Here is a 14,947-nt window from a genome sequence, read left to right on the forward strand (position 1 = left end):
AACACAAGAGAAGGAAAAGACCTACAATAACAAACCCAAAACAATTAAGAAAATGGGAAGAGGAGCACACATATCAATAACTACCTTAAATGTAAATGGATTAAATGCTCCAACCAAAAGACATAGACTGGCTGAATGGATACAAAAACAAGACCCGCATATATGCTGTCTACAAGAGATCCATTTCAAACCTAGGGACACATACAGACTGAAACTGAGGGGATGGAAAAAGATATTCCATGCAAATGGAAATCAAAAGAAAGCTGAAGGAGCAATTCTCATATCAGACAAAATAGACTTTAAAACAAAGACTATTACAAGAGACAATGAAGGACACTACATAATGATCAAGGGATCAATCCAAGAAGAAGATATAACAATTATAAATATTTAAGCACCCAACATAGGAGCACCTCAATACTTAAGGCAAATGCTAACAGCCATAAAAGGGGAAATCAACAGTAATACAATCATAGTAGGGGACATTAACACACTACTTTCACCAAGGGACAGATCATCCAAAATGAAAATAAATAAGGAAACACAAGCATTAAATATTACAATAAACAAGATGAACTTAATAGATATTTATAGGATATTCCATCCACAAAAAACAGAATACATTTTCTTCTCAAGTGCTCATGGAACATTCTCCAGGAAAGATCATATCTTGGGTCACAAATCAAGCCTTGGTAAATTTAAGAAAATTGAAATCATATCAAATATCTTTTCCAATCACAGTGCTATAAGACTAGATATCAATTACAGGAAAAAATCTGTAAAAAATACAAACACATGGAGGCTAAACAATACACTACTAAATAACCAAGAGATCACTGAAGAAATCAAGGAGGAAATCAAAAAACACCTAGAAACAAATGACAATTAAAATAGGATGATGCAAAAACTATGGGATGCAGCAAAAGTGGTTCTAAGAGGGAAGTTTACAGCAATAGAATCCTACCTCAAGAAACAAGAAAAATTTCAAATAAATAACCTAACCTTATAACTAAAGCAATTAGAGAAAGAAGAACCAAAAAAACCTCTCAAAGATAGCAGAAGGAAAGAAATCATAAAGATCAGATCAGAAATAAATGAAAAAGAAATGAAGGAAATGATAGAAAAGATCAATAAAACCGAAAGCTGGTTTTTTGAGAAGATAAACAAAATTGATAAACCACTAGCCAGACTCATCAAGAAAAACAGGGAGAGACTCAGATCAATAGAATTAGAAATGAAAAAGGAGACATAACAACTGACACTGCAGAAATCCAAAGGATCATGAGAGATTACTACAAGTAACTATATGCCAATAAAATGGACAACCTGAAAGAAATGGAAAAATTTTAGAAAAGCACAACTTTATGAGACTGAACTAGGAAGAAACGGAAAATATAAACTGACTAATCACAAGCACTGAAATTGAGACTCTGATTAAAAATCTTCCAACAAACAAAGTCCAGGACCAGATGGCTTCACAGGAGAATTCTATCAAACATTTAGAGGAGATTTAACACCTATCCTTCTCAAACTCTTCCAAAATATAACAGAGGGAGAAACACTCTCAAACGGATTCTGTGAGGCCACCATCACCTTGATACCAAAACCAGACAAAGATGTCACAAAGAAAGAAAATGACAGGCCAATATCACTGATGAACATAGATGCAAAAATTCTCAACAAAATACAAAATACAGCAAATAGATTACCACAGCACATTAAAAGGATCATACACCATGATCAAGTGGGGTTTATCACTGGAATGCAAGGATTCTTCAATATATGTAAATCACTTAAAGTGATAAACCATATTAACAAATTGAAGGAGAGAAAACATATGATAATCTCAATAGATGCAGAAAAAGCTTTTGACGAAATTCAACACCCATTTATGATAAAAACTTCAGAAAGTAGGCGTAGAAGGAACTTACCTCAACATAATAAAGGCCATATATGACAAAACCACAGCCAACATCATTCTGAACGGTGAAAAACTGAAAACATTTCCACTAAGATCAGGAACAAGACAAGGTTGCCCATTCTCACCAATATTATTCAACATAGTTTTGGAAGCTTTAGCCACAGCAATCAGAGAAGAAAAAGAAATAAAAGGAATCCAAATCAGAAAAGAAGAAGTAAAACTATCACTGTCTGCAGATGACGTGATAGTATACATAGAGAATCCTAAAGATGCTACCAGAAAACTACTAGAGCTAATCAATGAATTTGGTAAAATAGCAGAATACAATATTAATGCACAGAAATCCCTTGCATTCCTATACACTAATGATGAATAATCTGAAAGAGGAATTAAGGAAACACTCCCATTTACCATTGCAACAAAAAGAATAAAATACCTAGGAATAAACCTACGTAAGGAGACAGAAGACCTGTATGCAGAAAACTATAAGACACTGATGAAAGAAATTAAAGATGATACAAACAGATGGAGAGACATACAACATTCTTGGATTGGAAGAACCAACATTGTGAAAATGACTCTACTACCCAAAGCAATCTACAGATTCAATGCAATCCCTATCAAACTACCACTGGCCTTTTTTTTTTTCTTTTTGCGGTACGCGGGCCTCTCACTGTTGTTGCCTCTCCCATTGCAAGGCACAGGCTCCGGACGCACAGGCTCAGCGGCCATGGCTCACAGGTCCAGCCGCTCCGTGGCATGTGGGATCCTCCCAGACCGGGACATGAACCCGTGTCCCCTGCATCAGCAGGTGGACTCCCAACCACTGCACCACCAGGGAAGCCCCCACTGGCCTTTTTCACAGTACTAGAGCAAAAGATTTCACAATTTGTATGGAAACACAAAAGACCCCAAATAGCCAAAGCAATCTTGAGAAAGAACGATGGAGCTAGAGGAATCAGGCTCCCTGATTTCAGACTATACTACAAAGCTACAGTAATAAAGACAGTATGGTACTGGCACAAAAACAGAAATATAGATCAATGGAACAGGATAGAAAGCCCAGAGATAAACTCCCACACATATGGTCATCTTATTTCTGATAAAGGAGGCAAGAATATACAATGGAGAAAAGACAGCCTCTTCAATAAGTGGTGCTGGAAAAACTGGACAGCTACATGTAAAAGAATGAAATTAGAACACTTCTTAACACCATACACAAAAATAAACTCAAAATGGATTAAAGACCTAAATGTAAGGCCAGACACTATAAAACTCTTAGAGGAAAACATAGGCAGAACACTCTATGACATAAATCACAGTAAGATCCTTTTTGACCCACCTCCTAGATAAATGAAAATAAAAACAAAAATAAACAAATGGGACCTAATGAAACTTAAAAGCTTTTACATAGCAAAGGAAACCATAAACAAGACCAAAAGACAACCCTCAGAATGGGAGAAAATATTTGCAAATGAAGCAACTGACAAAGGATTAATCTCCGAAATTTACATGCAGCTCATGCAGCTCAATATCAAAAAAACAAACAACCCAATCGAAAACTGGGCAGAAGATCTAAATAGACATTTCCCCAAAGAAGATATACTGATTGGCAACAAACACATGAAAGGATGCTCAACATCACTAATCATTAGAGAAATGAAAATCAAAACTACAATGAGGTATCACCTCACAATGGTCAGAATGGCCATCATCAAAAAATCTAGAAACAATAAATGCTGGAGAGGGTGTGAAGAAAAGGGAACCCTCTTGCACTGTTGGTGGAAATGTAAATTGATACAGCCACTATGGAGAACAGTATGGAGGTTCCTTAAAAATTAAAAATAGAATTACCATACGACCTAGCAATCCCACTACTGGGCATATACCCTGAGAAAACCATAATTCAAAAAGAGTCATGTACCACAATGTTCATTGCAGCTCTATTTACAATAGCCAGGACATGGAAGCAGCCTAAGTGTCCATCGACAGATGAATGGATAAAGAAGATGTGGCACATATATACAATGGAATATTACTCAGCCATAAAAAGAAACGAAATTGAACTATTTGTAATGAGGTGGATGACCTAGAGTCTGTCATACAGAGTGAAGTAAGTCAGAAAGAGAAAGACAAATACCGTATGCTAACACATATATATGGAATTTAAGAAAAAAAATGTCACGAAGAACCTAGGTGTAAGACAGTAATAAAGACACAGACTTACTAGAGAATGGACTTGAGGATATTGGGAGGGGGAAGGGTAAGCTGTGACAAAGTGAGAGAGTGGCATGGACATATATACACTACCAAACGTAAGGTAGATAGCTAGTGGGAAGCAGCCGCATAGCACAGGGAGATCAGCTCAGTGCTTTGTGTCCACCTAGAGGGGTGGGATAGGGAGGGTGGGAGGGAGATGCAAGAGGGAGGGTATATGGAGATATATGTATATGTATAGCTGATTCACTTTATTATAAAGCATAAACTAACACACCATTGTAAAGCATTTATACTCCAGTAAAGATGTTAAAAAGAAAAAAGAATAACTCTGAGGGCTCATGTCAAAAGAGAAATTGCCTCATACAATGAGCAGCTTATTTCTCTATCCTAAGTACTTACCCCACTGTTTCCCATGCATGTGCCTAACTCCTCCCCTCACCTTCACCGTAAGTGGGATTTAGAGCTTTTTACGTACATGTCCTTTGTCAAAAATGTAGATCCCTGTAAATTCATCGTCAGTTCCCTTCGTCTATTTTTAAAGTGCAGACATTCTCAAACCCTTCGAGTGGGGTGGAATAGCCCCATCAAAGAACTTTCCTCTTTTACTGGTTCCTTTGGCCATAACATCAAATCTCTTGTAGAAACCAGGGGGGAAGGTTGGTGTCACTTTTGGTAAAATCCCTCAGGAGAAGTCTGGATTGCAGGCAAAAAACTGAGGGGGGTATTAACTGTGCTTGAAATGTGACTTCAGACCAAATTTAGCAGCTCTACTCCATAAGGGTTGCTGCCTCCTCACAAAGACCACTGTGATGGATATCATGGAAATGTGACTCCCCATAAATCACATGCTTTTTAATCCCCTGCCTTGAGTGCTGGGATGTACAAGAGTGATGGGAGGAGATGTTAGTTCCACGATTACGTAACATTATATGGCTCTGCTTTAGCTGAGTAGAGAGAATCTCTCTTGCTGGCTTTGTAGAAGTGAGCTTCCGTGCTATGAAAGAGTCTGTGAGAGCACCATTGGCAAAGGACTGCAGGAGGCCTCTAGGAGGTGAGTGGCCCCAGGTTGACAGCTAACACAGGAGTGGGGACCTCAGAAATACAACCACAAGGAAATGAACTCTGCCAACAACCCCATGAGCTTAGAAGAGGACCCCTAAACCCAAAGAGAAATGCAGCCTTACCAACACCTGGATGGTAACCTTATGAGACCCCAAGCAGAGGAACCAGGTAAGTCATTTCTGGACTCCTAACCTTCAAGACTGTGAGATAATGAATGTTCATTTCTTTAAGTCACTAAATATGTAGTAATTTGTTACACACAATAGAAAACTAATACAAACATCTTGCATTTTGAGGTAAAAAGAATATTAACACTTAAAAATTTTAGGGAAGAATGACATTAACAATTATTAAAGTGATACTTTAAAGATGTATTTGAATGTAAAGGATATTTTGGCCTATTACAATTCAAAATAGTGAAAGAAAAGGAAGCAGAGAAAGATTTGGGACAGGAAGCAGTCAGAGGTCCAAAACATATTAGGTCTACCTAGCTGCAACTATCTTTCATCCTGTGCCTTAAAAATTGGGAAGACTATGCTGTAAATTATTTATTAATGAGAGGAAATGTCAAAGAGACATAGCCTTATGAAAACTTAATGCCCAACGGACCATTCATTATCACCTAGTGTTGAGTGAAGTTATGCTTGATTCTGAAAGAGAACAGCAAAGCAAGTTTATGAGTCATGTATACAGATACTTGTATGACTTGTATGACCTTCTAAGTCAGTCTTTTTCAAATGTGACCTTCTATTAGCAGTTTATTAAAATGGGATTTTTTTTAAACTAAGAAGTTTTTAAAAAAAGATTATTAAACATCACCCCATATTTAACTAAATCAGAGTCATCAGAGTCATCATCTGCACACACATCCCACCCCACCCACCAAGGGTTTCATAAGGCTCTAATGTAGCCGGTTTAACCATTGATATTTGACATTAGAGGGTTCATCACAAGTAGGTCAATTCTGTTTGTGATAGAAGCGCCTTTATGGCTATGATCTTATACCTTGAGAACCGTTCTCAATGTTGGTTCTCAATCTTGGCTGCACATTTTCATTACCTGGAAAGTGGGATAAATCCTGACACTCACGCTTCTTCTGGGAGCAATTACATCAGAATCACCAAGCATGATACCCAGCTATCTGTAGTTTTTAAAGCTCCCTAAATGATTGCAACATGAGACTGCTGATGTGTACCTAATATGCATCTTTCTGCAACCTTTTAAATACATAATTATGTAGCTCAAAACCTAAAACACTGCTGAGGAGGTATGTAGGTCAACCAGGACTGCCCCACTCTGATGGAACATAAAACTGACGTTGACTATTTGGGGCCACACTATAATAATTCCTTTTTGTTGAACTTAATGTTTATTATCTGAATTTACTAAAAGAAACCCAGCAAAACAAAGGCAAAACCCATGTAATGTAGATATCATTATCCCAATTTGTAGAGACAAGGACACACAAGCCACTGATTCAGAGGAATCTCCCTAAACAAATAAGATATGGACCTGAGTCTGAGTGACACCAGTGTTTATGATGTTTGCATTGTACTAGTGTGGTCACCAGACAAGGAGCGTCAGCAGCACTTGGGAACATATGAGAAAGGCAAATTCTCCACCCCAATCTCAGACACTAAATCATAATGTTTCAGTCTGGGGCCCAGCAATCTGTTTTAACAAATCCGTCAGGTTATTCTGAGGGACAGTAAAGATTGAGATACACTGTACTATATTATCCATTTCTATCAGTTGCCTACTTTTGAAGATTCAGTTTAGTATGTGGTAAGAGAAATAAAAATGTGGGGATGAGTCAGTGGGTAAGACAGGGTGAGGGGCAGAGAAATCTTCTCTCACTATCTTCCTTTCCTCCAATTTCCCATTTATATTTACAATATATGTTGGAGAAATGCTGTCAGAGATATAGCACTGGAAAAAGATTGGGGAGCTCTGGTAATCTTTACTTGCAGGGGAGTTCAACCACTTTCATATAAGTGTGACTGGTTTAAGATGTTGATGAATGGTTTATTCTTTTAATCAAAATATGGGGAGTTTGTCACTCCCTCTTGCAAGAGCACACAGAATCACAACTAACTGCTGAACAATTATCGACTGGAACTCACCAAAAAAGATACTCCACATCCAAAGACAAAGGAGAAACTGCAATGAGACGGTAGAAGGGGCACAATCACAATAAAATCAAATCCCATAACCACTGGGTGGGTGACTCACAAACTGGTGAACAATTATACCACAAAAGCCCACCCACTGGAGTGAAGGTTCTGAGCCCCACGTCAGGCTTCCCAACCTGGGGGACTGGCAATGGGAGGAGGAATTCCCAGAGAATCAGACTTTGAAGGCTAGTGGGATTTGATTGCAGGACTTTGACAGGACGGGGCAGGGGGAAACAGAGACTCCACTCTTGGAGGGCACACACAAAGTAGTGTGCACATCAGGACCAGGGGAAGGAGCAGTGACCCCATAGGAGACTGAACCAGACCTACCTGCTAGTGTTGGAGGGTCTCCTGCAGATGGGGGTGGCTGTGGCTCACTGCAGGGACAAGGACACTGGCAGCAGAAGTTCTGGGAAGTACTCCTTGGTGTGAGCCCCCACCCCCACCCTCAGGAGTCTGCCATTAGCCACACCAAAGAGCCGGTAGGCTCCAGTGCTGGGTTGCCTCAGGCCAAACAACCAACAGGGAAGGAACTCAGCCCCACCCATCAGCAGACAAGTAAATACAAGTTTTACTGAGCTCTGCCCACCACAGGTCCCTCCCATCAGGAAGCTTGCACAAGCCTCTTGGATAGCTTCATCCACCAGAGGGCAGACAGCAGAAGCAAAAATAACTGTAATTCTGCAGCCTGTGGAACGAAAACCACATTCACATAAAGATAGACAAAATGAAAAGGCAGAAGACTATGTACCAAATGAAAGAACAAGATAAAACCCCAGAAAAACAACTAAATGAAGTGGAAGTAGGCAACCTTCCAGAAAAAGAATTCAGAATAATGATAGTGAAGATGATCCAGGACCTCAGAAAAAAAAATGGAGGCAAAGATCAAGAAGACACAAGAAATGTTTAACAAAGACCTAGAAGAATTAAAGAACAAACAAACAGAGATGAACAATACAATGACTGAAATGAAAAATACACTAGAAGGAATCAATAGCAGAATAACTGAGGCAGAAGAACGGATAAGTGACCTGGAAGACAGAATGGTGGAATTCACTGCTATGGAACAGAATAAAGAGAAAAGAATGCAAAGAAATGAGGACAGCCTAAGAGACCTCTGGGACAACATTAATTGCACCAACATTCTAATTATAGGTGTCCCAGAAGGAGAAGAAAGAGAGAAAGGACCCGAGAAAATATTTGAAGATATTATAGTCGAAAACTTCCCTAACATGGGAAAGGAAATAGTCACCCATGTCCAGGAAGTGCAGAGACCCAGGCAGGATAAACCCAAGGAGAAACATACCAAGACACATAGTAATCAAATTGACAAAAATTAAAGACAAAGAAAAATTATTGAAAGCAACAAGGGAAAAACAACAAATAACGTACAAGGGAACTCCCATAAGTTTAACAGCTGATTTCTTAGCAGAAACTTTACAAGCCAGAAGGAAGTGGCATGAAATACTTAAAGTGATGAAAGGGAAGAACCTACAACCAAGATTACTCTACCCGGCAAGGATCTCAGACCGGGGCACGAACCCATGTCCCCTGCATCGGCAGGCGGACTCTCAACCACTGGGCCACCAGGGAAGCCCATGACTAAGAATTCTTGAGCCTAATTTTCAAAGTCCCTTTCTCTTTAGGTCTGTTTATTTGTATGTGTCATCTTGATAGATTACACATCTTGATGTGTAATATGAGTCCTACCTGTGTGGGGTAAGCACCCATCTCCATTATATCGCCTTCCTCCCCACCCAGTCCACCCCCACAAATGCCTGGGTGTCAGAAGAGGACCAGGCTTCAGAGGAGAAATGGAAGGAAACATTTAGGTAGCCCAGGCAACGAGAGCAGTGAAGAGCAGAAATGGGGTAGAGAGAGACCCCATGGAGTCAGAGAGGTGGTGGAAGTTTGTGTGTAATATGCATGTTGGGACCTTATAAAAATATTCTGAAAAGGCAACTAGCATTACAAATTCTGTAAGTAAATTTTTGTGTGGATACCGTAGAAGAGGCAGTTTTTCATCTTCATGAGGTTGGACAGAGATACATTGAGGTGGACAGATTTCAAGAGGATGGAATTAGCAGAAATCTTTGGACTCTATAGATTCCTACAGACCATGGAATGGAGGCTGTTAGGGGCTGGATTTGAGGAGGAATTGAAGCAATTCACTAGGATCTCAAGGGAGACCTGTAGCATATGTAACTATGGTTTACATATGTGTAAGAACATAACACATCTTGGGCTGTGTATGTCACTTAATATACGACCATTTAATACTTTTAAGGATGAATTACTTTCAAATAAATTCACGAGGGTGAGTGTTCTCTGCCTATTCAGGCCATTAGCTCCTTGAGGACAGAAGCTGGCTTTCGAATACCCTGCAGTATCTAGCTTAATCCTGAGCATATACCTAGGCATCACTAAGAGTGTATGCCTGACAGATCGCCCAGCCCATTCCTTGTCTCTCACCGTCACCCTCTGGTGTGCAAGGACTGTCACTCTTCTTGACGATGATTCACTCAGGAAGGAGCATGATAGGTGCTCCTGGATCACAGAGAACCGAAAGGAGGGACTACCTACAGATACCTGTTGTTCAGAGTCATGGGTAACATGCTCTTTTAGAAATTATCAAACTTATCATGACTTTTCTGCAATGCTAGGAGTGGAGTTCCTTGATAGGCTCCAATCGATAGTCAATTAGTCCTATAGACAATTAGAGCTTATTGAAATGATGTCGATATAACCAAAAAGGAAAAAAAAAAAATCCCAACTGGAAATTGAATAAAGTAAACCTCTCTTCTGTACTCATCCTTGTTTGATTGGACAAGCAACGGTGTACCAAAGTGAACCAAAGCCCAAATGGATATCAACAATTTTCATATCTAGGAAAGATCTATAAGAAGTGTACATAGGATGGGGTTCTCACAGAACTGCACATTTTCCCTTTTTCCCTGTCTTTTCTCAGTGCTCCTCTGAGAACTGCGTGAAGGTAAAGTCAAAAAGAAAGTTCTTACATTCTTAAATCCTCTGTAAAGGATCTGGAGCTCCTTCTTGGTAAATTTGCTCTGGGCTTCCAGAAGCTCGAGAGCCTCAGGCCGATGCCTGACGGTGGCCATCTCCAGTTCATCTTCCACGCTGTCTGTGGAGGAAAACCAAAGTCTTAAGAACGGTCACTGCTCACCAATGTGTATACACAGCAACATAGGAAAATGGAAGGAAATCTTTACTGCATGTCTGATTTTTCCAGAGGAAGGATTCTCACACTGCTAATAACAGTTTTTACATTTCCCAGAGTATACAGTATTCTGCTAATTCTACGTAATATTTTTTCAAACTTTCTAGTCATCAGACACCACACTATGAACATTTTTACAGTACAGTTTGAAAAGTGTAAAAATCATGGAAAATTTTAACACTTCAAATGTGTGTATATATCAAGCACTAGTTATAAAAATGGAATTTTAGTTTGATGGCAGTCTGTACCACCCTTGTATCATGCAACTGTGAGATAGGACTCTGCTAAATACACTCTGAAGATTCCATTAAAATCAAATATTTTGCCTGGGGCTACAAATAAAGCAGAGAGATCAGGTGCTGAAATGAGTGAAGTACTCAGCTTCCAGTTTGACTGGCATAAATCCAGTCTTCATAGGTGCACACTGGATGGACTGGAGCCCAGGGAACTTCTGGCTACACCCTACTTTGCAGCCAAGGGAATCCATAGCTACGGATAAATGCTGAAATATTATACTTTGCTTTGTGAATTATATTTACACTATAATTCCTCGGAGATGCTCTACACAAAAAAAGACTTTTGTATCCATGTAAATTTGGTAAATTCTGTTAAGTTTAATGTAGTTTGGGAGCAAAACACTGGAATATAAAGGTTTTGAGAGGATTTGCAACAAAGAATTCTGTTTAACTTTGTTTAACCCATTGACCCCAAATGGCATTTGTCCACTGAACTCTTTTTCCCCATAAGTAACCTCTGCTAACATCTTCATCTGTGCCCTAGGGTCCTGTAGAATGCAAGTCGGGAGGTATTGGGATATATTAGGATCTGGGTGCCCAGGTCTCAAAGTATAGCATCCTTAAGTAACTTCAGCTGCTTTGCAGTGGGGCCCAATGGAGACCTAAGAGATTCTTCCTGCCATGGTCCAGTCCACACCTCAGCTAAGGAACTCCTCACATCCAGGGCCAGTACTGAAGCCATGGCTTCTCTCCATTATATCCCTTACTCTTAGCTACAGATTCCCAACTCAGACAGCTGAGGCTCAGAACATCTTCTCATCAACTGGTCTCAGGGCCACGCACTCCTGATTCCGCGGCTCATGTGTTAGTTGGAAATTTAGACATTTTTGACTACAAAAGTCCTAAATTTTTGATAATTAATGATGCTGTCTCTCATTAACATCTGTGCCTACTTACTGCCCTGACACTCTGACGTTAGTGAGGGGCCAGAGCTCTCACTTATCAGGGAAAAGAAAGTCAGTGGAACCCTAATCTTGGTGTGTCTTAATTACTGCCCTCAAGCAGTTTACAAAAGACCACTAATGGCAATGAAATAAATACTTGGAAAGGTTGTGTTTGTCAAAGTGAGGGAGAGGAGATAAAAGCAAATATTTGTTTTGTACTTTTCATATTATAATAGTTTATTTTGGAACAATGATATGAAAAAGCTGCAGAATAGTGATGGCGGGATAAGAATAATAAAAGTCTATGAAAAGATGGGCAGGCCAAGAATAAAGTCTGAGCTGACAAGGATAAAATTGATGAGGAACTAAGCGCAGTGTGTACCTAAAGAATTTGCACAGGGCTAACAGTAGCTGAGAAAAGGCAGCTAGGCATTAACAAACTGACCTCAGGCTGGGTTTTATGGGGAAAATTTTAAAAGCTAAAATGGGTTTTTTTCAATTTTCTTTTTTGTTCTCTGGATTGGATGGGTTGATTCTACTCTGGGTCCTGAGCTTGAGAGGATGTAGGAAGATGGTCCTCCATAAAATTTCTGTTGATCCAGTGCATTGGACTGTGTTGAAGTTATTGCAGTTGTCAATGCAGAAATACATGCCACGGAATAGACCTAATATAAATAGGCAATAACAGATGGAAAGACTCTGCTTTCTTGAAAATGTCTTGATGAAAGCATCTTTTGAATCATTTACAGTATAATTTCCTCAACTTAAAATATTCCTCTTGGGCTTCCCTGGTGGCGCAGTGGTTGAGAGTCCACCTGCCGATGCAGGGGACACGGGTTCGTGCCCTGGTCTGGGAAGATGCCACATGTCGTGGAGTGCCTGCGCCCGTGAGCCATGGCCGCTGAGCCTGCACGTCTGGAGCCTGTTGCTCCGCAACGGGAGAGGCCACAACAGTGAGAGGCCCGCGTACCACAAAAAGAAAAACAAAACAAAACAAAACAAAACAAAAAATATTCCTCTTTCCTTTTTCCTCCAATTGAAAAACATATATCTTTTATAATCCCATTTAAATATTACTGCCTTCTTTCTGAAGGCTTTCCAATTATTCCACCATGCAGAACTGATGGGTCCCTGGTCAGAGTTCTCACATCTTACCTACCTCTCATATAGCATGTAAAACACTAATTACATTTATGATCTGTTCATGTCTGTCTTCTTCATTGTGAGTGCCATGAGGACAGGAGCAACGTCTTAACAGATTTGTATATCCTCTGCACCTAACATAGAGTCTAATACCCCAGAGTTCCTCAAAAATTATTTGGGGGATGGATGAATAAGTGAATCAATTAACAAATGATGTTGCCGCTGAAGTTTCAATCCCCTTGGAGCCCCTTGAACCTTAGCTGCCCTCTAGAAAATTATTTCTCAAACTGGGGTTTGTGGACAGTTGGTGGACCTTGAATGCTTTCTTTGGAATCACAGTATTCTCTATGCATTGTTCTGAGAAACACAGCATGGGCAAAAGTAGAGGAAATTTTAATCAGATTATCTGAGCAATCTTTCAATCATAGTATAACCTCCTCTAAACCTAATGACCTTTCCACTGGAAAGAAACAAAATAGCACATTAACTTCTCAGCCTTTGTAACAACAGAGCAGTCAAAACCACACTATCAACAAGGTTTCTTCCTCCCGCTGGCTCAGGCTTGCAGATGATGAGACTGAGACAAAAGAACCAGGGCTGAAGGGTCAGTGTAATTAAGTTAAGCATGTGTGGTAGGACCAGCATCACGTTCAGTATTCAAAGCACCACACTTGAAGAGTCTGCCTGCAGACTCTTTGTTTTCCTAGCTGACTGATACCTTACTTCTTAATGACTCCTACCTGCCAAAGGGCTGTTTCTAGTTCTAGAAGGCTGACAAGCTCTAAAAACACACCTGAAATCATCCCCAATCACCAGCATATGATAAGTTATAAAAGCAACATCACCTAACCCAATCAAGATGCTGATGTGGGAGGCAAGCTCTGTGGAGAGCACAGCATGATTCCTCATAGGACTGGGAACTTCACAGTGTGACTCAGCCACCATTTAAAAGCATGCACTCTGGGGGGTTTTTAATAGAGCGCTTAACATTTATTAAGTTCGTTATATGCCAAGAGATGGGCTAGGTGCTCTACTGATATCATTCTAATCCTCACAATAACTCCGCAATGAGGTAGAATTATCCATTTGTTTACATATGGGGAATCTGAGTCTCACATTGGTGAAGAAATGAGTGACCAGGTGTTACACAGGAGAAAAGACAGAGGTAGAATTTATACCCAAGTCTTTGATGCCGAACCTTATGTTTTTTCTACTTTGCCAAACTCTCTCTCAATATTGACAGAAATAACAATGATAAAAATAATATTTTTCTCTCCTCTCCTGCACTGTCAAATGTCTCAGAAAAGTTGACTGTATCCACAGGGTCCATTTCCTACCTCCTGTTCTCTTTTTAATCTACTGCAGTCTGACTTCTGGCCTTGTTATGGGTTGAATTATGCCCCCCTAAAATTTGTATGTTGAAGGCGTAACCTCCAATATGACTGATTTGGAGATGTGACCTTTAAGAAGATAATTAAAGTTCAATGAAGTCATAACGGTGGGACCCTAATGTAATACAAATGGTGTCTTTATAAGAAGAGAGAGAGAGAGAGACGCCAGGGATACACAGGCACAGAGGAAAGGCCGTCTGAGGACACAGTGAGAAGGCAGCCACCTGCAAACCAGGGAGGGAGGCCTCAGGAGAAACCAACCCAGCTGGCATCTTGATTTTAGACTTCCAGCCTCCAGAACTGTGAGAAACAAATTTCTGTTGTTTAAACCACCCAGTCGGTGGCATTTTGTCATGGCAGCCCGAGCTGACTAATATATGCACCTATATTCAAAAGACATACAACTCCAGTAAAAACAGGTCTTGCTGTTCACAGTGAGCCCAGTGAGCACTGGGTAGTCTAGCCAATCATATCATTTAATCTTTATAGCATCCTATCATCCCTATTTTATAGATGAGAAGACTGAGGCTTGGAGAGAGAGTCTAAGTAAATTGTTCAAGTTGAGATGACTAGTTAGTAATGAAGCAGACAGTTGTCTCTAGCACCCTAAAGTCCAAC

The 14,947-nt window shown here is 40.0% G+C and overlaps 1 protein-coding gene across 1 annotated transcript in view; it reads right to left on the minus strand.

The window, feature by feature from the left end:
- The window catches only part of KCNIP4 (potassium voltage-gated channel interacting protein 4), a 231,601-nt gene that overhangs the window by 98,043 nt on the left and 118,611 nt on the right, over nt 1-14,947 (minus strand). The window contains exon 2 of the mRNA XM_019928419.3: nt 10,395-10,519. Coding sequence (XP_019783978.1) covers nt 10,395-10,519 — 125 coding nt within the window. The remainder of the gene's footprint in view (nt 1-10,394; nt 10,520-14,947) is intronic.

This window comes from Tursiops truncatus, chromosome 5 (assembly GCF_011762595.2).
Source record: "Tursiops truncatus isolate mTurTru1 chromosome 5, mTurTru1.mat.Y, whole genome shotgun sequence".
Taxonomy (NCBI): domain Eukaryota; kingdom Metazoa; phylum Chordata; class Mammalia; order Artiodactyla; family Delphinidae; genus Tursiops; species Tursiops truncatus.